This window comes from Labrus mixtus, chromosome 13 (assembly GCF_963584025.1).
Source record: "Labrus mixtus chromosome 13, fLabMix1.1, whole genome shotgun sequence".
Lineage (NCBI taxonomy): Eukaryota > Metazoa > Chordata > Actinopteri > Labriformes > Labridae > Labrus > Labrus mixtus.
In genome coordinates this window covers 4384602-4412314 of record NC_083624.1, presented here as the reverse complement: position 1 = coordinate 4412314, position 27713 = coordinate 4384602, and the positions used below count along the sequence as shown (strand labels likewise).

At 41.0% G+C, this 27713-nt stretch overlaps 1 protein-coding gene across 19 annotated transcripts in view; it reads left to right on the top strand.

Annotated features, from left to right (window-relative positions):
- The window catches only part of mycbp2 (MYC binding protein 2), a 73173-nt gene that overhangs the window by 10424 nt on the left and 35036 nt on the right, over positions 1-27713 (top strand). For 12 of the 19 annotated variants that reach the window (XM_061053227.1, XM_061053225.1, XM_061053234.1 and 9 more), the window contains exons 3-33: positions 1556-1771; positions 3942-4095; positions 4652-4848; positions 6144-6386; positions 7447-7518; positions 7657-7753; positions 7850-7923; positions 9853-9991; positions 10170-10246; positions 13354-13558; positions 13685-13849; positions 14014-14172; positions 14421-14625; positions 15773-15918; positions 16410-16520; positions 16833-16937; positions 19703-19822; positions 19968-20049; positions 21030-21147; positions 21456-21814; positions 21984-22156; positions 22989-23114; positions 23374-23501; positions 23697-23788; positions 23905-24039; positions 24143-24226; positions 24316-24412; positions 24504-24732; positions 25080-25354; positions 26068-26289; positions 26394-26585. In XM_061053227.1, the coding sequence (XP_060909210.1) occupies positions 1556-1771; positions 3942-4095; positions 4652-4848; positions 6144-6386; positions 7447-7518; positions 7657-7753; positions 7850-7923; positions 9853-9991; positions 10170-10246; positions 13354-13558; positions 13685-13849; positions 14014-14172; positions 14421-14625; positions 15773-15918; positions 16410-16520; positions 16833-16937; positions 19703-19822; positions 19968-20049; positions 21030-21147; positions 21456-21814; positions 21984-22156; positions 22989-23114; positions 23374-23501; positions 23697-23788; positions 23905-24039; positions 24143-24226; positions 24316-24412; positions 24504-24732; positions 25080-25354; positions 26068-26289; positions 26394-26585 (4797 nt within the window). The remainder of the gene's footprint in view (positions 1-1555; positions 1772-3941; positions 4096-4651; positions 4849-6143; positions 6387-7446; positions 7519-7656; positions 7754-7849; positions 7924-9852; positions 9992-10169; positions 10247-13353; positions 13559-13684; positions 13850-14013; positions 14173-14420; positions 14626-15772; positions 15919-16409; positions 16521-16832; positions 16938-19702; positions 19823-19967; positions 20050-21029; positions 21148-21455; positions 21815-21983; positions 22157-22988; positions 23115-23373; positions 23502-23696; positions 23789-23904; positions 24040-24142; positions 24227-24315; positions 24413-24503; positions 24733-25079; positions 25355-26067; positions 26290-26393; positions 26586-27713) is intronic. The other 7 variants (XM_061053237.1, XM_061053236.1, XM_061053221.1 and 4 more) reach the window with 5 other exon arrangements.

Sequence of the window (27713 nt, the reverse complement as noted above, 5' to 3'; positions counted from 1 at the left end):
TGAAAAAATGTACAGTCCTTGGAATTATACTTGGAGCCTAAAACTCAGAGGAGTTCTCATGTGTGACTTTTACTGTGAGGGAGACGTTACCCAACTTGTGTTTGTTGAATGTGTTGGTTAGGCATACCAGTAGTGGGTGTACTTTGATATTTGTTTCTTCTTAAGGAACTGAATTACTAATGAGCATTTCAGTTACACAACTAGGGTTGTCATGATGCAGGTCAGTTAATATTAAACCATATTTATATCTGCTTTGATAACAGAGCAACAAAAATAGAAGTCCTAGGCATCCGCTGCTGAGTAATAATTCATGGCTTTTAATAACATAATATTGCGAGCTGACTCCTGCACACCGTCTTAATTGCACAAATACAATGGCAACGTATCGGAACCGAAGTCGGGCAATGTATTTGTGCAATTGAGACAGTGTCACTCCTTGGCTCTCTGTTTGTAACCGACAAAAACGCATTATGAGACGCTAAAAGGACGTCAGAATCTGCTCACGACCCGACTGCTCTCTTTCTCTTTCTCTTGCAGCAGCTCTGGGTTGAAAATGTGTCTGAAGAACTAGAAATTGAATTTTGAATCACCTGGTTTGAAAAGTCAACCTTGGATACAAACATAAACAATGGAACATGATACATAATAATGTTTGACGTGTTATAAATAAGGCTGTGATGACATGACACAGGTCAAAACCAATATGCAGCAATATGTCCCTTTTTTTTTTTTTTTTTTTTTTTAAAGCTTTGGTTCAGACCAAGTGGCTGCTACCATGAACAAATACTGAAAAACTTTGTCCAATACTGATCAGCTCCACACGAAAGGTCACATTAAAACATTATTTACGCTCCTCTAGTTAACAGTCACTGCTTGTTTTCTCAGTATTTGTAGATGTTTTTAAGTGAAACGAGGCGTTCAAAGATGCGGTAGAGTTGTTCTTTTCCATCACTTTGACTACAGGGAGACACGCGATTTAAAAAGAAAAAAAAGAAAAAAAAATGCTTTAATTTCAGACCTTAAGTTAATGCTGATAGTAGGGCTGGGCGATATGGACCAAAACTCACATCTCGATATTGTTTAGCTGAATGGCGATACTCGATATATATATCGATATGTATTTTATTTACAGTGAAAACACATGGAAAAATAAACTACCTGTTTGTGAATTTAAAAAGTAATATTATGAAATAAAAATGTTCCTTAAATACAATAAAAGAGAGGAGGAGCAGGGTGAAGAGGGACAGACAGTCAGTCATCATCAGTGAGATGAGAAAAAGGTGACCTGACACCTCTGTAACGTTATTTTAATGCAACTTAAACTATATCGATATTAACGATATTGTCTTACCCTATATCTTGTTTGAAAATATATCGATATATCTTAAAAAGTCAATATATTTCCCAGCCCTAGCTGATAGCCCTAGTGTATATACACAAGGTTTAACATTAACACTCACTCAAAGAATTAACTTTGTTTATAAATGGCGTTGTGGTTTACAAATGATAATCGATGCTCCCAACTGACAATCTCTCTCTTTGGTTTTCTCCGCAGTCTGAGAGTCTAGATGGAGCCCTCTTCGTGCCGGACATCAAGCTGCACAGCAACCCTTCTGCATTCAATGTCTACTGCAACGTGCGGCACTGTGTGCTGGACTGGCAGCAGAGAGAGGCCTCTCTGGCACTCGCCTCCAGGAGCTCGGTGCAGAGTGGAGACTCGGACAGCGAGGAGGAGGAAGAGTACCGCGAGCCAGCCGTGAAGCTGCCAAAGGTTGGTGTTCTGCTGCTTCTGCGGCTGAAGCAGGGCTTGATATCGAGGCGAGAGCCTGCCTGTGCCCTCTAACATGAGGATACAAGAATCCTTTATCATCCTGTGCTGGTGTATAGGACTCATCCTTTTTTTTTTTTGTTGTTGTGATAATTGGTGTCACTTTACAAGAGGTTTGAAACCCCCACACAGGATTACAGCCTCTGCTTTAATTCCCTTACTCCCTCCTCTCTGTGAGCCTGCTGCTTTATCTTTTCTACTCCATAACAGCTTTGATTAAAAATGAACCTTTTTATTGCACCTGGAGACAAAATATAATAGTATGCAATGCATGCTCTTATTTGCGTTATGAACACTTACCTGTTACATTAAGTTTCCCCTATTCAAAAGGAAGGTGTTCCTTAAATGCATGATTAAATAAGACAGAAGACTGAGGGAACTAGAGAGCCATTTGCAACAGACAGATACAACACCGAAGCATATAAGAGTCAATTTCCAAAAGGATTATTGTGGTTTCTATGACATAATAGCAGAATTAAGGGATAAAGATATGTCTGTTTGCTGTCTTTCCAAAAAGGCTGCTACCTTACAGTTCCATGATAATTTGAAGTGAAGCAGCAGAGGCACCTAAAAATGAGCTGAGCATGAATTGTACAATGTAGTTAAGGATTAGGCTCCAGAGATATCTTTAGAATACATGAATTATGCCCTACTTTTCTCTCATACAGTCTGGGTTGCCTTTTTTTTAAAAAGGCTCATGACAACGGCGCAACCCCTGTTACAGTACGACATCACTGAGAGTTATTGAACAGTAATGTGTGTTTGAGACTTACATGTGTGTTTAGAGAACTGCATGTTGATTTAAGCTTGTTTTTCACGATAGTGGATAGTGGTTAGTTTGTGCCCACCCCCATGTACGGAGGCTTTAGTCCTCCAAGCGGGAGGCCCAAGTTTGAATCCGACCTGTGACTCCCTTTCCCGCATGTCATTTACCCACTCTCTCTCTCCCTGGTTTCTAACTCTATCCATTGTCCTGTCTCTCTAATAAAGGCATAAAAAGCCCCCAAAATAACCTTAAAAAAAGAGGCATATAGATTCAAAATCTGAATCCCATTCATGGAAAAAGTTTTACACAGAAGAGAAGTTTCTGTGGTATGATGCATTGCAAGAAAAGATTGAAAGATAAAGTTAGTCAAAAGAACTAATGAAAATGTTAAGAAATGTATATAAAAAATACAATCTGTCTTACATATACAGTAGTGTAAAAATATAGCAAAAGACTCTTTTTCAAAATGTAATGACGGAGTTGAACAGATCTGCAGGATTTTTCTGTTTATAAACTAGTGAATGGGACAAAGTGAAGAGAACACATCCACTTCTCAATGGGTTTTTTTTCAGTATACAATCATCATGGTTAAGTGGAAAGACTATAAGTATCTCCTTTTTAAGACTATTTACGTAAATGTTTGATGTAATATTTTAGGCATGTTTAGGCCTTGTAACAGTTTCTTTCGAGCCGAGCATCATTAGAGAATGTCTCTAATGATGTTAGGCTCGTTTGTCTCGTTGTCTGTTTTTGTGTGTATTTTAACATATAATACTCACATTGGCTGTTATGTCTGTATTAATAATCTAATACACATAAATATCTACTTAATATCTATTTGATCCAATTCAAATCATTTTTAGTACTTAATTGTGCATGTCTTATTTTCTTCTTCTCTATCTGCTTTTGTGTTATCCATTGTTCGTCTGGTCTAGTGTACATTTGTTTTGAAACTCTGATGCGTAGCTGAGTAAGGAAGGACCGTCGGGGCATAATTTGATTCGCTTACAATCTTCTAAAAGATAGAAAACACGACCTCTTTTCTAGGCCAAACTCCTCTGCCTGCCTCCCTTCTCCACTCAAGTGGGTCTGTGATTAGACTCAATGTTAGTGGTGGATGTTGAAGTCAGCAGTAGTGTCTCTACACACTGTGGGCTAAATGTAGGTTTTCTAACTGTAGAGAGACGAGGCCATGTTGTGAAGTGCACCTTAACCTTCAGTTTATCAATTCTGTGCCTCAATGTCAGTACGTTCCCACTTAAATTGCTGATAGAAGTGGCAACCGCAGCCTGTGTGGCGCGATGTTCATGAGCTCATTGACGTGTGCTTCTTTCTCTGTGTGTGCAGATCATTGGCATTGGCCTTTGTGGGGTATTTGAGCTGATTAAAGAGACCCGGTTCTCTCACCCTTCGCTGTGCCTGCGGAGCCTGCAGGCCTTGTTGGACATGCTGCAGGGACAACAGCCTGAGGGCTTCCAGACTGAGCCCCCTGATGTGCTAGGTAAGGCTGTGCATGCATTTGCACCATAGAAGATTAGAATGCGCAGGTGTGTAATCTATTACAATCAAGTTAGGTCGACTTTAATCTCTAACGCATTTTATTATTTGTTCACAGACAACATTAATTTGCTCATCCTGCTTCCCTGAAATACTCATGCACACACACACACACACACTCTCTCTCTCTCTCTCTCTCTCTCTCTCTATGATCACCTGCAGAGCACACAGGCGTTACTTAACTTGCAACACGTACTCAACTGATAGAAAGGGAGTGCAGTTAGTCAACTAGAATATTGATCGTAGATGGTGATGGTATATGGATAGTAAAAAAGTTCAGCCTGGTTACTTAGGTGTTGGTGAATGTACCTGGGCTGCTTGTGTGGGAAACCCTGCTTTAACAGCTCAAGGATCTGTATGTTGATTGCTGTTCCTAATGATCTTTTCAATGCTGTAGTTAATTACTAAGATGTCTTGCACTTTTGTTTCTCTTACACAACAATCCCATCTTTCTGTATTCACATATATCTAACCCGTCATCCACTTGTGTGCCTCCTCAGAGTCTCTATTCCAGTTGTTGTTGGAGACCACGGTTCGGAGCACGGGGCCCAATGACCCGACAGGACAGGCCATCACCGCTTTGTCCTGCGCCTGCCTCTTCAGTCTGGTGGTGGCCTGGGGAGACACCGGCAAAATCCTGCAGGCGGTCTCTGCCATCCTCACCAACAACGGCAGCCATGCCTGCCAGACGATACAGGTAATTTACTCATTGTGAGCAATTACACTGGAAACTGTCCAGTAAAACACCCAATTGCAATGTCCTTTTTTTTTTTTGTTGCTGCATCTGGCATTTAAAATACAAGTTAGTCATTCCTAAATGTTCTTGGCACTGGTATTATTTTGTTACACTTTGCTTTCCTGGCACAAGTAACTATTGATAATCAGATACGAGCACATTCGTTCAACATTTCATTTTTAAAGGCCTCTCTCTTTGAATTTAAATTCCAGGTGATCATGATAGTTCTATTTGTTAAAGCACAAGCTGGAATGACATAATATTTACACACACATTTATGTTTTTAATCAAGTTTTCCATCCAAAAAAGACATTTGTATCCATTACCCACTGTTATAACTACGGATATTAATATTATTAATCGTTAAGACGAGAAAAAATGAGCACTGAAGTTCTTTTTTTTTTAAACATAACATGATCTATGGATCCTCCAAACATTTCCCTTCAGCAGGGAGATTCAGGGCGGTGTCTGGACAACACAAATTAAATTTTTCTGATTCTCCTGTTTGATTGGGTTACCTTTCCTGCATTTTATACACTAATTAGCTGGCCTTCTGTTTGATTCAATATCTATCTTGTCCTCTCTCCCCGTCTCTTTCTCTTTATTTCTTGTCATTGCTTCTGCTCATTATTAAACCCCTCTTTAAAAAAAACATGTTTATTTTTGAGAATATACCTTTCCCCTTTACCTGCATACAGAAAAAAACCCACTGAACTGTAGTGGTACTGCAGTGAGACTTTATGGCCTCACACATGTATAGGACTGTGTGTTTTTCTTCTTCCTGATATTGTAGACATTGACTGAACTGTGAGTCACCGCTGAAGCAGGCAGGCTGGCGGGAAGCGTGGGCTTACGCGATGTGCGAGCCTGTGTGTGTGTAGTTTTGTGAGTGTGTGAACTGAGATCAGCTGTGTGTGTGTGTGTGTGTGTGTGTGTGTTGTACCATGCCACGGAAATTATTTGAAAATGTGTGCAGGGACTAACAACTTTTTTTTTTTTTTGGGGGGGGGGGGGAACCCCAGTGTGTGAAAAGGCATTCATGCAGAATATGAAGAGGGGAAATAATCAGTTATAGTAACTGCAGGGTCAGGTACTAAAATGAGAATCTGACTCAGTAAGCAGCAGTGATGCTCACAGCTCATCTCCCACCTGGTACATTGTATACTTAACAAAATACACCAAAATGTGTTGCATAAGAGTTTTGCAATCCTGCTGTCTTCACCCAGCATCCTTGTTCTTTCCTTAAATCTCACCAGGTGCCAACCATCCTGAATGCACTCCAGAGGAGCGTGCAGGCTGTCCTGGTTGGAAAGATTCAAATCCAGGACTGGTTTGGGAATGGCATCAAACGCGCAGCCCTGATGAACAAGTGGGTCCTGAAAGAAGTGTCCATTGATGACGATGAGCGCTGTCTTCTGCAGACCGATGGTTCCTTCCTGTATCTGCTCTGCAAGGACGGACTCTACAAAGTGGGCTCGGGATACAGCGGCACTGTCAGGGTGTGTAGCGCTCGAAGCTTCATGTGGTCATTGTTAAGCACATATGTTGAAGTTTGTTGATTTAAAGTTTCTCAGACATATTATCAGAATATGAGGAGTTTTTAACAGGTAATTTTAGTACTGGTGCCTACACATGGACAAAAATAGCTAACCAGACCATAATCTTGAAGAATGGGTTTATTATACAGAAATTCTCCAAGCTTGTCACAGGATTTGATTCCGACTAATGTATTCAAAGGTCACATATTCTCCTCCTTTTCAACCAGTTGAAATAAGCCTCAGAGCTCACCCAAAAATGTGTGAAGTTTTTTTGTTTTAAATCCGCTCTGATCCTGTATTTGATCATGCCTATAAACCCCTCTATTTCAGCCCTGCTCAGAACAGGCTGTTTCTGTGTCTGTAGCTTTAAATATGTAAATGAGCTGTGTCTGACCACGCCCCCTCTCTGGACGGGCGGGTGGCTCTGGCTTTCTTGCACCATGCGCTATTGTTAGTGGTGTAAAGGCAGACTCAGAGGGCAGAACAAACACCTAGCTGTGGGAGTGTCACCCACCTGGGGGAGGGGTTACTGCCCTTTGTTAAGTCATGAGGGGAAAATCTCCAAACGGCCTGTTTGAGCACACATTTTCTGAAAAGTGGAGCAGGGAAAAGATGGAGAGGATGGACTTTTCTCATAATTAAGGGGTTTGTAGACAGACTAGGGACACATACAGTATTAGAGTTAGAAAAACATGTTAAAGTGGATATTGCATAATATGTGACTTTTAATGACAGAGACAGATGTTCCTGTATTTTTATACTTAGGTATGAAATTGGTTTAACCCTGAATTGGTGCACAAATTAGAGTTGACCCATAAAGGCACCATTTACAGTATCTCTTGGTTTGCGATAGGCAGCTAGCAGAAGTACTTTCATGTTAGCAGCAGAGAGCTTCGCTAGTATTTATGTTTTGCTTTGGAGATTTTAATAACTTTTATATTTGTTACATAGAGTGTAGAAATGTCAACAGTAATTGTAAGTGTTTGTTGGTGGTAGCACATATCTTATGATTGCTTTACAGGGCCACGTGTACAACTCCACGTCTCGCATCAGGAACAGAAAAGAGAAGAGGTCATGGCTGGGCTTCGCTCAGGTATGTCGCACAGCCTTCAGAAAGATGTTCAAATGAATTCGCTTGTTTAACGTCAGTGTGATCTTAATCAATGTCAACTGCATCTCTAAGTGTAAGGTTTATAAATTGTATATCATCAGCAGTGTTTGTGGGTTTCAGGGGTTTTTGTTGTATCGGGACACATGCAACCACACGATGTCGGCCCTCAAGATCAACCCGGAGACTCTGGAGCACGAGGGCACTGTCACCATGCCAGGTGAATAAAAAAAACAACCTCACGGGAGTTAAAACATCTTAATCCCACGTAATAAAATAGTTCTGGTATTCACTGTCGCTTTGCTGCCTTTTGCAGGTCAACATGCAGACGGACAGAACATCGTCTTCACTGACGGAGAGTACATCAACCAGATCGCAGCCTGCAAAGATGTGAGTTTACCATTTCTGCTGCATGATAAAAAAAAAAACATGTAGAGTCTATCTTTGGCTCTTCAAAATAATACAATTGATAATGGAGATTAGACTGTCCAGATTACTAATGCTTAAACGGGATTTGAAAACACTAAAATCCGCAAAATGCAAAAAAACAAAAGGACTTGTCAGAGAGAATATGGAGACATGAGACACACTGTACATGGCTCTATGTCTCTCTGCAGGACAGTGTGGCTGTCTGCTAATCAGAAGATATGTGTTTTGATCCTCTGCTCTTTTTGCATGTTGAAATGTGTTTTATTTTATTGTTTTTATTCTCTACTTTGCACCAATGTGCCCCTTTAACGACCCCTTTTTTTTTTTTTTTTTGGTATGCTTTGTTCCCCACATGACAAACAAATCTCTTCTAATTTAAATTGAGGGTACTTGTCCCTCTTGTGATGCCCTTGTGAATTATCTGTCACTGCTGTCTGAGGCCCCCCAGCCTCACTCTGACAGGCCCTCAGCTGATCACCAGCTGTGACACAGAGGGGGGGGGGTGTTGTGGGTGTCTGAGTTTATATGTGGGAGTGCGTTATGTGTGCGTGTGTGCGTGTGTGTGCGTGTGTATGTATGGGCGTGGCAGTGGCACCAGATGTGGGTATTCTCCAGAGAGCTTAATCTCTCAAGCAGCTATCTGCATAAGCACTCTGTAATGTGAGTGGGGGGGGGGGAGGATGTGAAATCTATATATCTGCCAGTGCGGCTAGCTTTCCTTCTTAGCAGTTTCAAGGCTAATCAAGGGGGTGGGACACTGCGTCGGGGGAGTTCTCAGAATCTGCATGCATCATAATGAAGCATTGAGAAAATGCAAACAAACCCAAAAATATCACTGAATGATTCAGAGAAGTAAACACGAGAGACATAATGAAATGTTTCAGGAGCAGGAAGAAGAGGATGAGGGTTGTGTAGGTAAATCATTGGTGGTCAAGAAGATAGTCAAAGGGTTTTTTTTTTATTTGAGTGGCACATGTGCTCCTCTCTGCAGGACTCAAAGCTCAACAGATGAGTCTGTCTTCATTTCCAAACCGTCCCCGCGCTGCCTTTCATCCATCGCCGCACGTCTCCTAATTATGTCCTCACTGTGGTCCGCACTTTTCTCCGTTCCTCTCTTGTATATTACCAATTTCAGCCACATCCCCTGCAGTCTGACTAACCCACATTTCTGCCCGTTGTGTCATCTGTTAAGTGCACAGCTTTCGAGTCAAAGTGTGTGACTTGTGCATGTTGGTCGTCACACCCTTCGTGGCGCGTTGAGATGAATGGATATGCTTTTAACACTTAACACTGCGGGTGTTGAAAGTTGCTCTGCTGAGATTGCACATCTGGATGCACGGATTTTAAAGCCACTGCCACGCTCCCAGTGGATTGACACAAACACACCGCAGCTACAGTTGATAGACTTATCCATCTATAAAGTATAATCCTTGTGTTAATCCAAACTTCATCCAGCACATTAGGATATATGAGGCACATTTCTATTAAATTGAACCCCATTCCCCAGTGAACGTCAACACACATGCTCTTGTAGCCGCTAATATCCAAACATTGTGTCCCTAGTGATACTTAACAGGAATTATTTTGACATAATTTAACAATTTCCAAATTTGTTTATTGTACTGCCTTGGAATCGATCATGTCCGTACTCTGAATATAGATTTCCATCTCACACTCACTGTTGAGTGTGCATTCGAATGAGTGAATTCTGCAGATGTATTCATTTTAATTGACTCTTTCAATCAGGTGAAGCAGAGAAATGTTCACATTGAATCACTGGCAACTTGTCTCCTAACGCTGTTAATGGACTACCGCTGTAAAAAAAAAGAAAGAAAAGCTGAGTCATGAAACTAAGCAGAGTTTTCCTCCTGTTGGCTCTGACTCTTTCAGGATGGTTTCGTGGTGCGGATCTACACCATGAGCTCAGACCCGGCCCTGCAGCAGGAACTGCAGCTGAAGCTGGCAAGGAAATGTCTGCACGCCTGCGGCATCTCTCTCTTTGACCTCGAGAAGGATCTGCACATCATCAGTAAGTGAATCAAAACATACTCATAACTATATCAGAGCTACTTTCATATGCGCGTCATGCAATTCATAATACGTGTGTACAAGGTGTTGGAAATTGTGCAGTACAAAAAGGCATACACGCTGACCTTATTTATGTTTTTGTTATATATTTGGCTCTAAACAGTATTTTGTTCTTCCAGGCACAGGCTTTGATGAAGAGGCAGCATTGCTTGGAGCGGGCAGGGAGTTTGCTTTGATGAAAACTGCCTCGGGAAAGGTAAAAGTGAAGCTCTTCTTCGGTGGTGTGCCTCAAATGTTTAAGAGATTGGAAAGTTTTAACAGCTTGAAATTGCTCATGACAGACCTGATACTTATGACCCCCCCGCCCCAGAGGTTGGGTCACATGAGTTTTCCCTTCATGAGTTTTCCCCTTATTGCTTACCGACCACATGAATCCACAATTATACAAAATCGTCATACTCGTAGCTCACAACATCTGTATTTAGTTACATTTAGTCCGATTGCTCGGGGATCAGACTGTATTCGAGCATAACAATAGGACATTGTTTTCTAGTTTTGGAAATATTTGTTGGCCCTTCACTCTCAAACTAAATTATTTTTTTTATGAATGCCGATTTTTTTTCTCCTTTTCAAACATTTTTCAGGAAGCTTTTGACTATTGACTATTGACTATTTTCGGAAATATAACTTTTATTTGAACAGTTTCGGGCGAAGATTAAGCATTGAGAAATACCGTACGTAATATTATGATATGGATAGTTTATGAAACACTGATATAACTCAATGAGTAAAATGTGTTAAAGTAATCCATGTAAAAAGAATTTCCTAAAATGGAAAATCTAGGATTTTGACTTGTTATTGAAACTTCTCTTTCTGAAATAACCATAACCCCTTTACCTAAATGTTGCCATACAGTTTACATGAAATACATTTTATATTACAATAAGGGGCTTCAGTGTGAATAAACGACATCCATAAAGCCAAAAGTTTTGTCGTTAAAACATTGAAACAAATCCTTCTCGATCATGTACATTTCACTTCAGTCTTTGTTTTAAAATTATATTCTGTCAATAAAATTAAGAAGGAAGGACCAATGTACAGCTCAAATCTCTATTTGAAAATAGAAAATTATAAATAGAGAGCTATCGTTTTAGTGGTAGACATGTCATAAACTGAGAATATTGGATGTCTTACTTTAATAATAAGAAAGTCGTTGTTCAGGCAAAAAAAAACAGCAACTTTAATGCAGAGTTAATCTGGCGTGTTGGTAATAATAGTGTTTGTCTCCACTCAGTCATCTATTTGACATTTTCTAATTGATGTTGATGAATAGATGAGCTTATAAAGTTACGTCGCTGCTTAACTAACGGGATGTGATTAAAGAATTTGAGCCTGCTGAGCAGCGGCTTTGGTCTTTTTAACAGAGATGGAAAGAGTACTAAAAATATTCTAGTCAAGTTAAAAGTACTGTTGCTTTGATGAAACTTTACTTAAGTACAAGTATAATTACCAGTTTAAACATGTACTGAAGTAAAAGTAAAAAGTAGCTTGTTTTATATTTTACTAAACGGATCTCTTCGGTGCAAAAAGAGGATTTCAATCTCAAACTAGCTTTTAATTTAAGGGAAATCTTTACAAATTAAATTTCAATGACAAAATAAAACAAGTCGACACACGACATTTAAAACCCATAAGGAGGTATAAAGTGTCATTTCCGTCTTTTGTTTTGTATTCAGGCCTAGTGCCTGCATTTTTTTTTTTAACTCGGTAACAGATGTGATTTAAAATGTAGCGAAGTACAAAACTTCAAACAAAACCTACTTAAGTAAAAGTAAAATTACAGACGTTAAAAAACGACTTAAAAAGTACACAAAAAAACGACTCAATTACAGTAACAGGAGTAAATGTAATTCATTACTTTCCACCTCTTCTTTTTTTAAATATCCACCTTCAGGAAACCAAACAGGGCTCAGTGCAGGTGAAAGTTAATGTAGAATCACAAACAAGAACTAAGTATTAACTTCTGATGAGGGTGAATTACTTGGATATTGTCATCGGTAAAACCAGCCACTATAAGGAAGATACTTCACATTTTGATGCAGGCTCTTTTAGTAAGAGAAGAGAATTCTAACTATGAGGTTTGTTTGGGTGTGTGTAGGGTGTGGCTGTGTGCCTCTGTACTGTAGGTGTGGTGCAGTGTACTTCTTTTGTAGATAGCAGTCCTGTTGCACATTTCTGTGTCTGTGTAGAGGCCTAATCTCACCGCTCTCATTATCTACAGATTACCTTAACCCTGACAGGCTGTTTGGGTAAAAATAGGAGCAGCTGACCTTTAGCTATGCACAAACTTTACGTGTCACTTGGGCTTGTCAAAATGTCACAAATTTGCTATTCCATAAAGGAGTTAACGCTGAATTTTTTTTGTTTACATGTTGCTTTTTCCTCTGAATACAATACTTTTGTGACTGAATGTTGGATTAATAGAGTTGTAACCACTCTCAACTCGTTCAGCAGCCTTCACATGTGTCCTCATGTAACCATCGCCGTTTGAATATTTGAAACAATTTGAATATTTTTGAATAATGCGCACCCTTTGAAATACTGTTTGTAAGCCGAGTTCTACCCGACCAGTACAAAAGATATTTAGTAAAAGTCTTCATAAAGAAGTACAGTATACCTCTGTGCCACCTGTGCATGACTGACTAAACAACAACTTTGTAACTGAAAAATACTCTGAGCTTCATTTGTTTCCTGTTATTGTTTGAAAATTTCCGCCTGCAGAAAAGCACACAGTCAGACATGCACAGACACTCACAGCACCTCAGCTGATCCCCTCTCACCCCTTTAACACACCTGTTGCTACCACTGAAGACGGTACATCTCCAGAACATTCAGATTGTAGGCGTCACAGGGGTGTAAATATCGCGCCTTGAAACCTCAGTCTGAAACTGGATTTTCATTTTCAACATTATATCACAGGCCCAAAAAGGACCAACAGAACAAGGGAAAAAACAAAAGCAAAACCCCCAGAAACCAGACACACACACATAAACATTGTACATAGCCAGACATTTATAAAAGGTAAATAAATAATACATAGAAGAAAAAAAATCACAGATAGAATTGTCCCATTACGCCATGTTGTCAGCCTCCATTGGGCTGATATTTTTTAAGTCAACCTTTTGAAAATAGAACCTCCTACAGTTCGTCAAAGAACCCTGAGAGAGAGAAGAGTCACCAAATCCTGGAAACCATCGGCTATCATCTGACGGAGAGAATCTGTAGATAGAGATAAGAGAATCACTGCCATAGAGTGCTCATGAGAAAACTGTGTTTTTTCTTTATACCCCCCCCCCCCCCCAGATCTACTACACAGGAAAGTACCAGAGCCTGGGCATAAAGCAGGGAGGCCCTTCTGCAGGGAAGTGGGTGGAATTGCCCGTAACAAAGTCCCCCAAGATTGCTCAGTTCTCAGTGGGCCATGATGGGTCTCACGCACTGCTCGTGGCCGAAGACGGAAGTGTGTTCTTCACGGGCTCTGCCAGCAAGGGAGAGGATGGAGAGTCCAGTAAGCTTATTTCAAATCATCTGTAAAAAAAATTAAAACAACTAATTAAATCTATCTTTTGTCTAACTCGCTGTTAAAGCCATCTCAGCTGAGATTCCTAAATATGTCTTTTTTTAACCTTTGCAGCTAAAAGTCGGAGACAGCCCAAGCCATACAAGCCCAAGAAGATGATCAAATTAGAGACAAAGACAGCGGTGTACACTGCATGTAACAACGGAAGCAGCAGCATCGTCACCAAGGATGGAGAGCTGTACATGTTTGGAAAAGATGCAATTTACAGCGACAGCACCTGTGAGTGGACTGGGACTACTTTTTTTTAGATTTTTCCAATCCTTTGTTTTTACATTTCTTTCATAAAGAGTAAACACTTATAAAAAATAAACATGTCTTTATTTAGAAATCATTCTCTGTTTTTTTCCCCACTTTAATCACTCTCCCTTGTTGTTTGTCTACAGGCCAGGTGACAGACCTCAAAGGTCACTTTGTAACTCAGGTCGCTATGGGTAAGGCCCATACGTGCGTTCTGACCAAGAGCGGTGAAGTGTGGACGTTTGGAGTGAACAACAAGGGCCAGTGTGGCAGAGACACGGGAGCCATGAGCCAGGCAGGGAAAGGTAAGCAGAGACGATTATTTATTTTATTTATCTTTATTATTTTACTTTTTCTTTAAGATGAATTCCCGTCTTCTTCCTTGTTCAAGTCTTTTTTTGTGTTGTTCCTCTGTGAAGCACTTTTGGGTTGCATGCTTTTATGTATGAAAGGTGCCATATAAATAAAGTTGAGCAAAGACATAGGCAGACAACAACCTTGTTTATATTATGTCTTTGTATTTTGTTGAAACGGGTCTTTTGTTTCTGTGAAGCCTTTGGTGTGGAGAGCATGGCCACAGCCATGGATGAGGACCTGGAGGACGAGCTGGAGGAGAAAGAAGAGAAGAGCATGATGTGTCAGCCAGGCATGCACAAGTGGAAGCTGGACCAGTGCATGGTGTGCACAGTGTGTGGAGACTGCACAGGCTACGGTGCCAGCTGTGTCAGCAGTGGACGGCCAGACAGAGTGCCTGGAGGGTAAGAAGAGACTAAAATGGGGGAATGGGAACAGATGGTTATTTGAAAAGCACCTGTGTTTACAAGAACCAAGAAGAAAAGTAACCCCTAAAACAGCCTAAGCCCTGTTTTCTCTACCAACCATTATTAGAGGAGATTAATGGACATTTCACATTTAAGAATGATGCTTTTGGGGCGCTGGTGGCCTAGTGGTTAGTTCTTGCCCTGCATGTATAGAGACTAGTCCTCAAAAAGCAGACTGCCCAGGTTTGAGTTCCTTTGCCTCGTCATTCCCCATTCTCTCTCTCTCCCTGATTTCTGATGCTATCCACTGTCCTGTCCCTCAATAAATGCATAAAAAAACCCAAAAATAATTCTTAAAAAGAATGTTTAGATTATAATTTCATACATTTTTTTCTCCTGTAAACAAATACATCTCTAAGTTATCTTTTTTTTATTGTTGTTTTGTTTTTCTTGAGAACTGTTGGGAGCATTTTGGGGTATATTTCGTTTATATATCCATGAAGGTAGATACTATATTAAAACACATATTGGTGATGTTTTAATGAGGTGAGGAAGAATGAAATGAAATAATATCCATGTTGTTATTTGATCTGGTTTTGTTTGTTGATGTTTTTTTTCATTTGAACCCTTTGTTAGGTTTATTGCTTTACCCATCCTTACATTAGAGTTCCATGTGATCTGGATGCAGGTAGCAGTGGTTAGCGCACCACATGTATGGAGGCTTTTGTCCTTTTAAGCGGGCGGCCGAGGTTCAAATCTGACCTGTAACTCCTTTCCCCTCATGTTAATCCCCACTCTGTCCCTCTCTCTCCCTGATTTTCGACTCTATCCACTGTCCTATCTCTTCAATAGAAGCCCAAAAAGCCCAAAGATAAATCTTAAAAAAAAAATCCATGTGATCTTACATTTTAAATTGATTAATAGAGTTAAATGCAAATTCTGTGTAATAAATCAAAATGACTGCTCTGGCTATTTTAAGACTTCTCTTTTTTTTGGAATGTAATTAGTCAAAAAAGACAGATTCGCTAGGAAGTAATGGGACGAACAAAAACAAAATAAATGTTGACATTTTAATAAATAGTTTTGAATCAATCGTTCTTTAATATTAATATTCCTTTCCTCTTTGTATGTATTTGTCAAACAGGATCTGCGGCTGTGGCTCTGGAGAGTCCGGCTGTTCAGCGTGTGGCTGCTGCAAAGCGTGTGCCAGGGAGCTGGACGGTCAGGAAGCCAGACAGAGAGGCATCTTCGACGCTGTGAAGGAGATGATACCACTGGACCTGCTGCTAGGTATGCCCATCAACAGAATATGTATTTTACACTCCCCTTTGCTTTGCTCTGTCATTCATATACAATTCACAACTCCCCTTTTATCATCATTCACATGATTTACATTCAACTTAAAGTAAAAAAAAAAAATCATACGCATGATAATGTCTCATGTGACATTTCAGTTTGCAGTATTTTGGATCCTTTTACAAATTTATCAGAATTAAAAAACAATAACGGGATGTTTTCAGCAGGGTCGTATGCAAGCTACATTTTCTTCTGCTGCTTATTTGTTGCATTTGCTTGGAGCCAGTATTTTTGTGCATTCTTGTCGCCGCTCGTCCTTTTTTTTTTTTAAATCTCGTGTTGTGCAGAGTCACTGCTTCTCCATCACATCTCTCCATCATTCATTGATGTGTGTCTTGTTTTGCTCTGCTCCGTCTTCCCTGCCCTCCTTCCCTCCTGCATCCTGTCTGGGCTGCCTGTACATGGGGGGCCTTTTTTGTTTTCAGCTGTGCCTGTCCCTCCCCCTCCAGGCGTGAACATCGAGGAGCACATTCAGATCCGTCAGGAGGAGAAACGGCAGAGGATCAACCGCCGGCACAGGCTGGAGGAGGGCAGAGGTATGGATCAGACATAAGCAGGACGATACTATGTATGGGAAACCCCGTGTGTTTTGTTTTTTTGATTTAATGAAGTAATAGTAATATTAATTGGTGCGGGTGGAGGTTAATGATTTCGGGTGAAACTGCACACAGTATGGCAATCCCTGTGTGAGCTCGGGTGTTGTGCCTTGGTGACATCCCCCTTGCTTGTGTCTTTTTTTATAATTTTTTTTTCAGTGTGTGAGTGTGTTCTTGTGGTGTAGTATATTCATGTGTTCTCTCCCATGTGTGAGCATTGTGCATGCATGTGAAAGTTTCTTTCTCCCCCAGGCCCCCTTCTTTTTCCTGGTCCCATTTTTATGAACCAGCGTGAGCAGGCCCTAGCCAGAATAAGACCCCTTCAGGCACTAAGGCATAAACGGGACAAGCACAAAGGTACTACGGTTTTCACTAACTCAACGGGTGCAGAGACACCCACTTTGCCTCATCTCCAAAAATCTGGCTGTCCCGCCCACCTTCTCTCTCACTCTCTTGACGGCAGGACTCTTGTATTTTTTTACACCTGGTCTCATAGTAACAAACAACACACAATGAAGCCTGATGGCAGGATGCAATCACAGTGACTCACAGGGGAGAATGTCTGTGAAGTCTTAAGACCGGTTATAAAGACCGATCGGAACAGGCTGGTTCCTCTCTGACTCTCATTATCATAACGTTTTATTAATTAGATTAACATAGGAGAAGACTGAGTTACAAAATCGATGCGGTTTGTTGCACTGTTTCATTTCTAATCCTCAGAAAGTATGCCTGCTCTATCCCCTGCTGTTATAAACACCTAAAAAGAAATCGATTGTCCTTGTCTAACTGGATTTACCATCACTCCCTAAACAGCTGATTTGTCCCTTTGTTCAGACGACGGCTGCATAACAAACAGATCAACAGCACCAGAGAGATAGAGAGAAACTGATAAATATGACGGAAGAAAAATTAAAAAAAACAGGATTGTTCTTGTTCTTTTAAATACCGGTACATGATTTAGATGTGGAGCACGTTACCCGAACAAACCTCACAAACCTTCAGATCTCTCTGAACTTGGCACGGCAGTCAAATATGTTCTACACTCGTTCATTAGATAAGCAATTACACATGACCGCTGTCAAAAAAGAAGAAATTGACACATGTCCAACTACTGACATGTAGATGTTGTAAATGTTTTTTTAATCGGGAAAAGTCAATGTCAGGCCCCCTAGAGTTTGATTACAGAATAACACATTGTGGTTGTGGCAAAAAACAAATCCCTCTTTTCTTTCTTACTTAACACACAAAGACGACTGAGAACATTAAAAACAACATCTTCTTGAAGTGACTCCTGTTGACTTTTCTCACAGTGAATAATCTTACATTACAGATGAGGCCGTATCTGTTCACATTTCCTGTAAAAACAACAACAATCTTTATTAATGGAGCACTTTTTTTTAAACTTGTGTAACAAAGGACTCCACTCCAAACAAAACAAAAGCATATCAGCTTTTGTTTTTCCATGGCAGTGGTTTGTTGTTTATTGTTGGGTGTCCTCAGAAACTCCAGTTTGTATTCCTGGTATGTGAAATACTCTGGTAGGTCATTGATAACAGTTATCATCGTCACATACATATTTATACTATGCGTGCTCTGGTGGATGCCGAGGCAACATTTGATCTATTGTCGTTGTTCTCAGCCGGCTTGTCATTGCTTGTCACCGTATTGACGTTACCAGCAGCCACCTCAGATGAACCATGACAAGCCTTGTTTGTTGAACCTTTTTCCATACCCCTTTGCCAGATTCTGATTTAAATGAGCAGATATATTTTTAGCTATGTCTGAGGGTGTAATACCATCCAACCGACTTTTTTTGTTAGCCTTTGACACAGACCGGATTCTCTTCTTTGTTCAGCGCAATGACGCATGTAAATATTGAACTTTGCTTTATTTGAATGATTAGAAGAAAGGGCAAAAGTATAAAAGAGGCTGGACTCCCTAGTAGAGCGTATAATATGTTTTCCAGTCTCTTTTTTTGATCTATTTTAAGGGGAAATGCAATTCAAATACTGTCTCTGTAAGGCCCTGCCTGGATGACCCACATCTGCCCAAACTGCTGTTTTATATTTGATCACGATAGGTGAGTCATGTTGCAGGTCATGTAACATCCTATGATAAGGTGCTTAGTGCCCTGGTTGTTGTCAACATCGGTTTTAAAAATGTGAATCTTCAAAATCTTTTCCGTAGAAGCTCATTGTTAAAGATAAGACGACCGGTTTGATGTGGAACAATGATTCTGTTTCAGAGCATCATTGTTGCCCCGCCCCCCCCCCCCCCCCCCCCTTCATGTCAACTCAGAGACTCAGGCTTTTTTTTTTTTTGTTGCTGAATCACTTTTAGGTGAAGCATTCATGGGGGGTAAATACACTCTGAAAGCTTTGTTATTTGGAGTACCTCATCTGAACGTCCTTCTTTATGGTTTTTCATGAAGAGGAACGATACGGACAATACAGACGTTTCTGTTTGTGAATTCCTTATTATCTCTAAATGATTTCTGTTTTTTACGCTCACATAGGGGAGTTGTGTCATCGAGTAAAACCTTAAACCCTGCCTTATCATCGTATGGCCCATGAACCAGCCACTGTGAAGTTTTCATTTACTGCCAAATAAAGCCTAAAGCAGTTATCTCATCTGGCTTGCCTCAGTTTTAGAAGTAGACCACAATGTGCTGGTTCCTGGTTCCAAAAAGGTATTGACAGTCTTTGTATGTACTGTACTGCATGGGTCTCTCTCCAATGTCCCCACTCACAAACCACAGCTGTGGCCTCTTGCACAGGGCTCAGGGTAAACCAGATCCCCTCCTTCACTTTGAAAACAGAATGATGTTAAAAGAAATTCTAATGATGGGAAACGAAGCTTTCGCTCAGTGTTGGGACTGGTTGCCAAAAGCCTTTTGTCATAGAGGTATTGCCCCCTCGTTTTTTTTGTTTTTTTTCCAGCATGCTTTCCCCTTTCTCCCACCTTTTTTCTTTTCAATCCTCTTTTCTCTCCAGCTCCATTTTCCAGGACTGGACGGAGACCCCCCCCCCCCCCCCCACCTCTGCGGTCTGACGTTGCCACTAAAACCTCCCCCTCCCCCTGTTCCCCAATCAAATGTGCTGATTTGTGTATTTGACTCGTAGATGGTAGCAGTGAGCGTGGAGAGAAGGATGCCAGCAAGATCACCACCTACCCTCCAGGCGCCGTGAGGTTTGACTGTGAGATGAGAGCTGTGCAGGTCAGCTGCGGATTTCACCACTCAGGTGGGTTAATGACCCTCATGGCTGCTTCTAGTCCCGCACCAGGGTTTCTTTGTCTGCCTATTGTTTCAAGTTCCTCTAACTAACTCTGCTTAACATGATGTACAGAAAGAGAGGTAACCACAGTGATTTTGTTGTTGCTTCACAGTGGTGCTCATGGAGAATGGAGATGTCTACACATTTGGTTATGGCCAACATGGGCAGCTGGGACATGGAGATGTCAACTCCAGGTACTGCTTCTTTTGTCTTACTGGTATTTTACATAACGTGATATGTTTACGCTAGAGAAATGATTTGTAATATGTGATAAAAAGAAAAGAAGGCCTCCACCATACGGGAAAATATGCAACGTCGGATAACATTGACTAAGTGTGATAAATAAACAAGTAACAGAGTACATAATAGTTATATCTCAGAGTGATTTTTCTGTTTATCTGCTGTTCTGTCTGTTTTTTCAAAATACCAGTGTTTGCAATGTGTCTCTCCTTAATTTGAAATAATAAAAAAAAAAGCTTATTTTTTCCACACTATGGCACCAATTAATCTAAGGGACGCTTACTGCTAGATTAAACTTCATCTTAATGTCTCAAAATGGTTTTGAAAGCATTATCAATTATACCCAGGAAACCATCCAATAAGCATAACGTATCCCATTGGGATCAGAGATATATTTTTTTCAAAGGGAGACGTGGCCAAGAATCGCAACAACACACAGTTTCAACAACAAAAACATTCAAACTCATAGAGTTAACATTTCACAATAAGAAAACCATCAGCTAGAACACTTTCATACAGACAGATTGACCGTGAAAGAACTGCTTGTTTACATGAATACATTTTTTGTTCCAACTTATGCAATCCGTTTATTGATGATGCTCATATTGCATTAATGAAAAGAACTGGATCAATAGCGCAGCCCTTATTGAAAGCTTTAATTAAAGCACCTTACTTTATTGTTATTAACACAAAAAGGGAAGGGTAATGATAAGTCTCAGTGACAAGCGAAAAGGACTACATAGAAAAACAACATTACCCATAATGCTGCAGAGCAGGAAGGTTTATTCTTGATGAACGAACGTGTTACAAGCTAACTAAGAGCGGTTGTTCGGGTAAAGGTTAAGAATTGTAAGTGCAGATTTTTACTTTGTCATTTGGAGTATTTTGAACTGCATAAATCACACAGCCTAAACTAGATTTCTCTTCCTGTCAGGGGTTCTCCAACTCTGGTGCAGGCCCTGCCGGGTCCCAGTGTCCAGGTGACAGCAGGCAGCAACCACACAGCTGTTCTCCTCATGGATGGGCAGGTCTTCACATTTGGAAGCTTCTCGGTAAGATTGATACTGTCTGCAATCGTCTGCTTTTTTTTTAAGAGAGCGCAGAATTCAAGTCAAAAATTAGTAATAATTTCAGTTCTTGACATGTCTATGTAAACGCTGTAACTGTATTTGCACATTTCCAACTCTGAACACAGTATGGCATATTAACATCTCTACCTGCCTGTAAAGTCTGTTTACATGTTTGATATAATATGTTATATATTACTCTTTCTTCTGGTTAATTTAAGTACATCAGAATACCTGTTTCCATATAATTGACCCTGATATGAGAGAGTGTCTCTTTGTTTGTTTGTTTTCAGAAAGGGCAGCTGGGCCGGCCCATCCTAGACATGCCCTACTGGAATGCCAAGCCGTCGCCCATGCCCAACATCGGTGCCAAATATGGACGGAAGGCGACCTGGATCGGCGCCAGCGGGGACCAGACATTCCTACGTATCGATGAGGCTCTTATCAACTCCCATGTCCTCGCTACTTCAGAGATCTTTGCCAGCAAACACATTATTGGCCTCGTGCCCTCCTCGGTGTCTGAGCCGCCTCCATTTAAATGCTTGCTTATCAACAAAATGGACGGAAGCTGCAGAACCTTCAATGACTCGGAGCAGGAGGACCTGCAGGGATTTGGCCTGTGCTTGGACCCTGTGTATGATGTCATATGGAGGTCAGTCCAAGGGCATTGCAGTCCAAATTCAGACATCTTGGTTTGATTTTAAATAAACTCTTTTTTTGAATAATCACAGTTTAAATGTATATTAAAAAGTGTTCAGTGATTACAATATTTAACCCCATCCATATTTAATCTTTGAATATGTCTCTCTGTGTTCTTTCAGGTTCCTTCCAGCCTCAAGAGAGATGCTGTGCTACAACTCAGTGATAGCTGATGCCAGGATGCCCTCTGCTACAGACCTCCAGGCTCGCTGTAGCATCCTCAGCCCAGAGCTGGCGTTACCGTCGGGATCCCACGCCACCACTACTCGCTCTCACGGAGCCCTACACATCCTCGGTAATTCGGCAGTGTCTTTTTGTGGATGGAATTGGCAATCTGGGAGAGAGAGAGAGTGGGGAATGATATTTAGGAAAGGTCAAATTTGAACCCAGGTCGCCCACATCCTGGACTAAAGCCTCTCTGTACATGGGGGGGTGCAAACTAACCACACGGCCACAGGCGTCCCCACAAAGTGTCTTTGTTCACATTAATCTTTTATGAATGAACAAATGATGATGGTAAATGTACCATCTGTGTCTGAACTCACCCCCTCGCATCAGGCTCTATTATAGTCAGTGTATCACCGTCTATCTTAACCCTTTAGTTCTTTAACTACATCTGTAGTAGCTCATCAGTCTGAACCCTGTTTTGTATCTTCATGGTTTAAAACTTGTTCATTTTATTTATTTTATCATGACATTTTTTGGTTAGACATCTCAACATAAATGAATGTCTCAGTGACCTGTCCTAGTATCTGTGACATCATAGTTAAATTATTATATTACCTATAACACATATTATATTCTAAGCAAGAACTCATGATCTGCTTTCCTTCTCCCATCAGTTCCCATTTAATTCTATTTTAATTCTTGTTTTTTGGGATTGCTCATGTTTGCAGGAATGTAAAGGTTATGCATATTTCATTTCATGTACACTATTATACAGGAAAAAATATTAAAAGCAATTTTATAAAAGTTAAACAGTTAACAGTTACAACGTTCAAACTGGTTTACAGCAGGTTCCTGTTCTGCAGCACATAAAACAAAGATCTAATCAGACTTAACAGCAACACAGACAATCAATCATATATGTTCAGCACTAAGAGTTTCATACTGGGTTGTTCACATAGGTTGCCTGGATACACTGGCAGCCATGCAAGAGCTAAAGATGGGTGTAGCCAGCGCAGAGGAAGAAACCCAGGCGGTGATGAAGGTCTACTCTAAAGAGGACTACAGTGTGGTGAACCGCTTTGAGAGTAAGTGGCCTCTCTCTCTACAGGATAACGTAAATGATGTATGATGTAGTGCACAGGGAGATCTGTTTGGCTTTATGAGGATTTGATCTGATGTTGTGAACATATCAAGTCAAGGTAACTTTCCAACTGGTCAGTATCTGATGTTTATGTGAGGGATATATTCTTAGGTCAGACACGTTTACGATCCTCAACCAAAGGTGGATAAAACAGCTTCTGTGTACCTTGAACAGACTCATTTATTCCATGTGTGATTCTGTAGGTCACGGTGGTGGTTGGGGTTACTCAGCCCACTCTGTGGAGGCCATCCGCTTCTGTGCTGATGCAGACATCCTGCTGGGTGGGCTGGGCCTGTTCGGGGGAAGAGGGGAGTACACTGCAAAGATCAAGGTAAGCCGTGTGTGAAATATTTATGAAATGTGGAGTTCAGGAATTTTTCCCTGAGGTTGACGTTTTAGAATTCACCTGCTTTGCATCAGGGCTGACGCTTCATCCAGATTTTCTGCTTCTGCAAATAGCTACACTGCCAAAAAAAAACAAAAAGTGTTTACAATATGTTTATTACTCTGGCTTGTTGCTGTGCAGCTTTTTGAGCTGGGACCTGACGGGGGTGACCACGAGACTGACGGCGATCTGCTGGCTGAGACAGATGTGCTAGCCTATGACTGTGCTGCCAGGTAAAAGCTTAAAAGATTTCATCTGTTTCCCCTTTTTTCTTTTTTAATGCAGTCTCTTACAGGGAAAAAAAAGATACATTTTATAGCTTTTAATGTTTTAAATGTTTTGTTTTCAGGGAGAAATATGCCATGATGTTTGATGAGCCGGTGCTGCTGCAGCTGGGCTGGTGGTATGTGGCGTGGGCTCGAGTGTCTGGTCCCAGTAGTGACTGTGGCTCCCATGGACAAGCTACCATTACTACTGATGATGGGTAACACTGATTTCAGACTATTCATAATAAATCAGAATTTGTCAATTAAAATTGGCTGTTTAAATTTCTAAATATTATGTTGTTGTTTTTTTCTTCCCCTCAGTGTGGTCTTTCAGTTCAAAAGCTCCAAGAAGTCAAACAACGGCACAGATGTTAATGCGGGTCAGATACCTCAGCTACTTTACAGGCAAGTCAGATCTCAAATATTTTGTTATATGTGATGCAGTGTGATTTCAATTAAATGATTTTACTGGTTTCTCTATGTGTTACCGTTAGGCTTCCTTCAAATGATGGCAATGCATCCAAAGGGAAACAGCAGACCAGTGAACCAGTCCACATCCTGAAACGCTCATTCGCTCGCACAGTCTCAGTGGTGAGTGCGGTCTCTTGTGTTTTTCAACCGCTCACGGGTTTTTCCCTCACAGCGCCGTTTGTGACGCTCCACCTCTTGTCTCCCTGTAAAGGAGTGTTTCGAGTCCCTTCTGAGCATCCTCCACTGGAGCTGGACCACCTTGGTTTTGGGTGTGGAGGAGCTGCGAGGGCTGAAGGGCTTCCAGTACACCGCCACCCTGCTGGACCTGGAGAGGCTGCGCTTTGTTGGCACCTGCTGCCTCCGCCTGCTCAGGGTCTACATCTGTGAGATCTTCCCCATTGCTGGTAAAGACAAAGCTAACACAAAGGCAGTATATCCTGGTCAGTATAATATGTTGTTCTTTGTAAAAAGAAAACACATTTGGAGCATCTATTGAGCATTTAAAGGTGTATGACAATGAGGAGGGAGCTTGCTTTTACTTGTCAGTTATGAAGGCCTTTCCTAGCATTAAAATGATATGTTATGCAATAAACTTTTATTGGGTCTGTGGCCGAGAAAATATTAAAACTTAAAAAACTACAGTGGATATTCTTTATTTTTCACAAATGTAAAGATATAAACATCAGTGTGTTATTCTTTCAAAAACTACATTTGAATCGATTTGTATTTATTTGGATCGTAGCTCCTTTTAACACCTGTCATCGCTTTCTCTTTGTTTGATTTTCAGCCAGCACCAAAGCTGTGGTGGAGGAGTCGAGCAAGCTGGCAGAATGCGTGGGAAAGACACGCAGCCTGCTGAAGAAGATCCTGTCAGAAGGCATGGACAACTGCCTGACCAAGCTGGACAACGACCCGCAGGGCTACTTGTCGCAGCCTTTAACCCTGCTGGAGGCTGTGCTGCAGGAGTGCCACAACACCTTCACCGCCTGCTTCCACTCTTTCTACCCCACCCCAGCTCTGCAGTGGGCCTGCCTCTGTGACCTGCTCAACTGCCTGGACCAGGTAAACGACCGCAGACCTTTTCATTGTTTTTGAGAAGAAAGAAACTATTTAAAGAATTATCTTTAATTAAAAAGGTTTCTGTTCTGTTCTGACACGCTCTAAAGGCCTATGGTGTCTTGAAATGGCTTATATTGTTAATGAAACTGTCTGAGACCCCAAAACCTATGCCTGTTCATTTATTTGTTTTAACTTTATTTAAAAAGGAAGTCATATAGGGATTAAAATCTATTTTACAGGAGACAACTGGTCAGGGTAGCAGCAGTACAAAATCACAAAACACTGAAAAAACAACTAAAACAGCACGACATGGGAAAATCCCACAATTTAGAACAGGTCTTCAATATCACATCAGCGTTTTCAAGGAGAAAACAACCTAATTCACCACATTCTTTGTGATAATCTAAAGTCTGATAAGAGATCTGACTGTGTCTAATTTTAGCTCATCATTTGTCCTTATAATTAACATGAGAGATGGTAATCAAAACAGTTGACTGATACATTTCTGTCTTTTAACTATCAGTAATTAATATGATCTAGAGATTGGTCTAGAGATGTTTTTCTTTAATTCAGCAGGCTCTCTTATATGTAGTTGACATTTGAGTTATTAAGGGGGTAGAGAAACACTCTAACAACGTTTGCAGTTGTTGATTGTTAGATTTTGCAAATGTTCAGGTAACAATCAGAGATTCGTCCTTGTCCTTGCCTCTTTGTAGGACATTGCCGAGGCCAACTTCCGCACATCCAGCAGCCGTCTGCTGGCAGCTGTAATGTCGGCTTTGTGCAACACGTCAGTGAAGCTGACCTCCATCCTGCCCATTGCATATGACGGGGAAGTGCTGCTGCGTTCACTGGTCAAACAAGTCAGCACAGAGAATGACTCGGCGCTTGCTCACCGCTTCCCCCTGCTGGTGGCCCATATGGAGAAACTAAGCCATGTAAGTTTGTGGATGACAGATACTGTACAGCAGGTGTTGTCATCAAAAATACATCAAACAGCGTAAAAAAAAAAACCACTTTTACTCATCTTTTTCTCACTTAGACCGAGGAGAACTTGATGGGCATGACCAGTTTCCGGGAGGTGCTGGAGAAGATGCTGGTGATCGTGGTGCTGCCTGTGAGGAAGAGTTTGAGGAAAGAGGTGGAGCTGTTCTCTCCACACCTGGTCTCCAACACCTGTGGGCTGCTGGCCTCCATCGTCTCTGAGCTCACTGCCTCGGCCCTGGGCTCTGAGGTAACTGAACTCATAGTAATACTCGTATACACACCCATACATTATCCACAACTTAACATTATGTGCTGTAGATCTTCTGGGCTGAATAGACGGATTCTTCTATTGTTTTAACACCTATCATTGTGAGTGTTCTACAGTACTGTTACACCATTTGGTACAAGCGTCTGTCGACCACTTTAAAGTGCAAAATGATCCATCAAATAAAATGCTGCTCAAAGAATCTAGACAAACAACATTGTCTTTGTCCTCAACCATTCTCTGAACAGTGAATATGAGCGATAACTGTTAGAGATGCACTGATTGGCTGATTTGGCAGATTCCCATTTTCTTTGTTTTAGAATAATTGACAGCAAAACAAACATGTTTTGTGCTGTAGCTTTTCTTTGATAAAAATAGAATTTTATGTTCAAAATAAAACACTGTTTATTTAAAAAAAAAAATCTATTAACCTAATCTATTAATGTTTAATATTTCCTGCAAAGTGATTCATCTCATGGCGGGTCAAGAGAGTGAGAGTGAGCGCAGTCATACTTAGGACAGGGCGGATGCGAAACAAAAAACTGGTGGCGGTACTTTGGAGCAAGAGGAGCAATGCCCGGGAAATGTTCTTTGTTTATCCTCCAATAGGTCAATGCTTAATCACCTCTTGTGATGGGCGCCTTCCCCTCCACTCTGCCGACATGTCAGCTTGAGTGTGTGTCTCATGTGTGTTTATCTTAGCTCGTCACAGAGTGGGATGTATTTGAAAGGAACCAGCGGGTCATCCAACACAGCCGGACAGTTTCATGTCTTTAATGTCATGTGACAAATGGAGCTGCTGTGATGAAAGACAATATTCTAGATTTAATCAGACAAGAAAGTCATTAATCAACATTTAGACTCTGGGTATGTTCTGTATGTAGGAACACATAGACTGCATACTTGCCAAAACTATATATTTTTCCTCTTTCTTTTCTTCCTCTTGCCGTATCCTTCGACTTCAATTCCCTTGGTTTATCAAACTAACTTCATAGTGAAAGCTTTACCTGTTAAAAAGGTGGTGTTTTTACTTTTGCCAAACACCAGGAACAAAGACGGGGGGGGGAGGGGGGGGGTTTAAGGAAGAGCTGAGTCATTAAATGGGGGGGT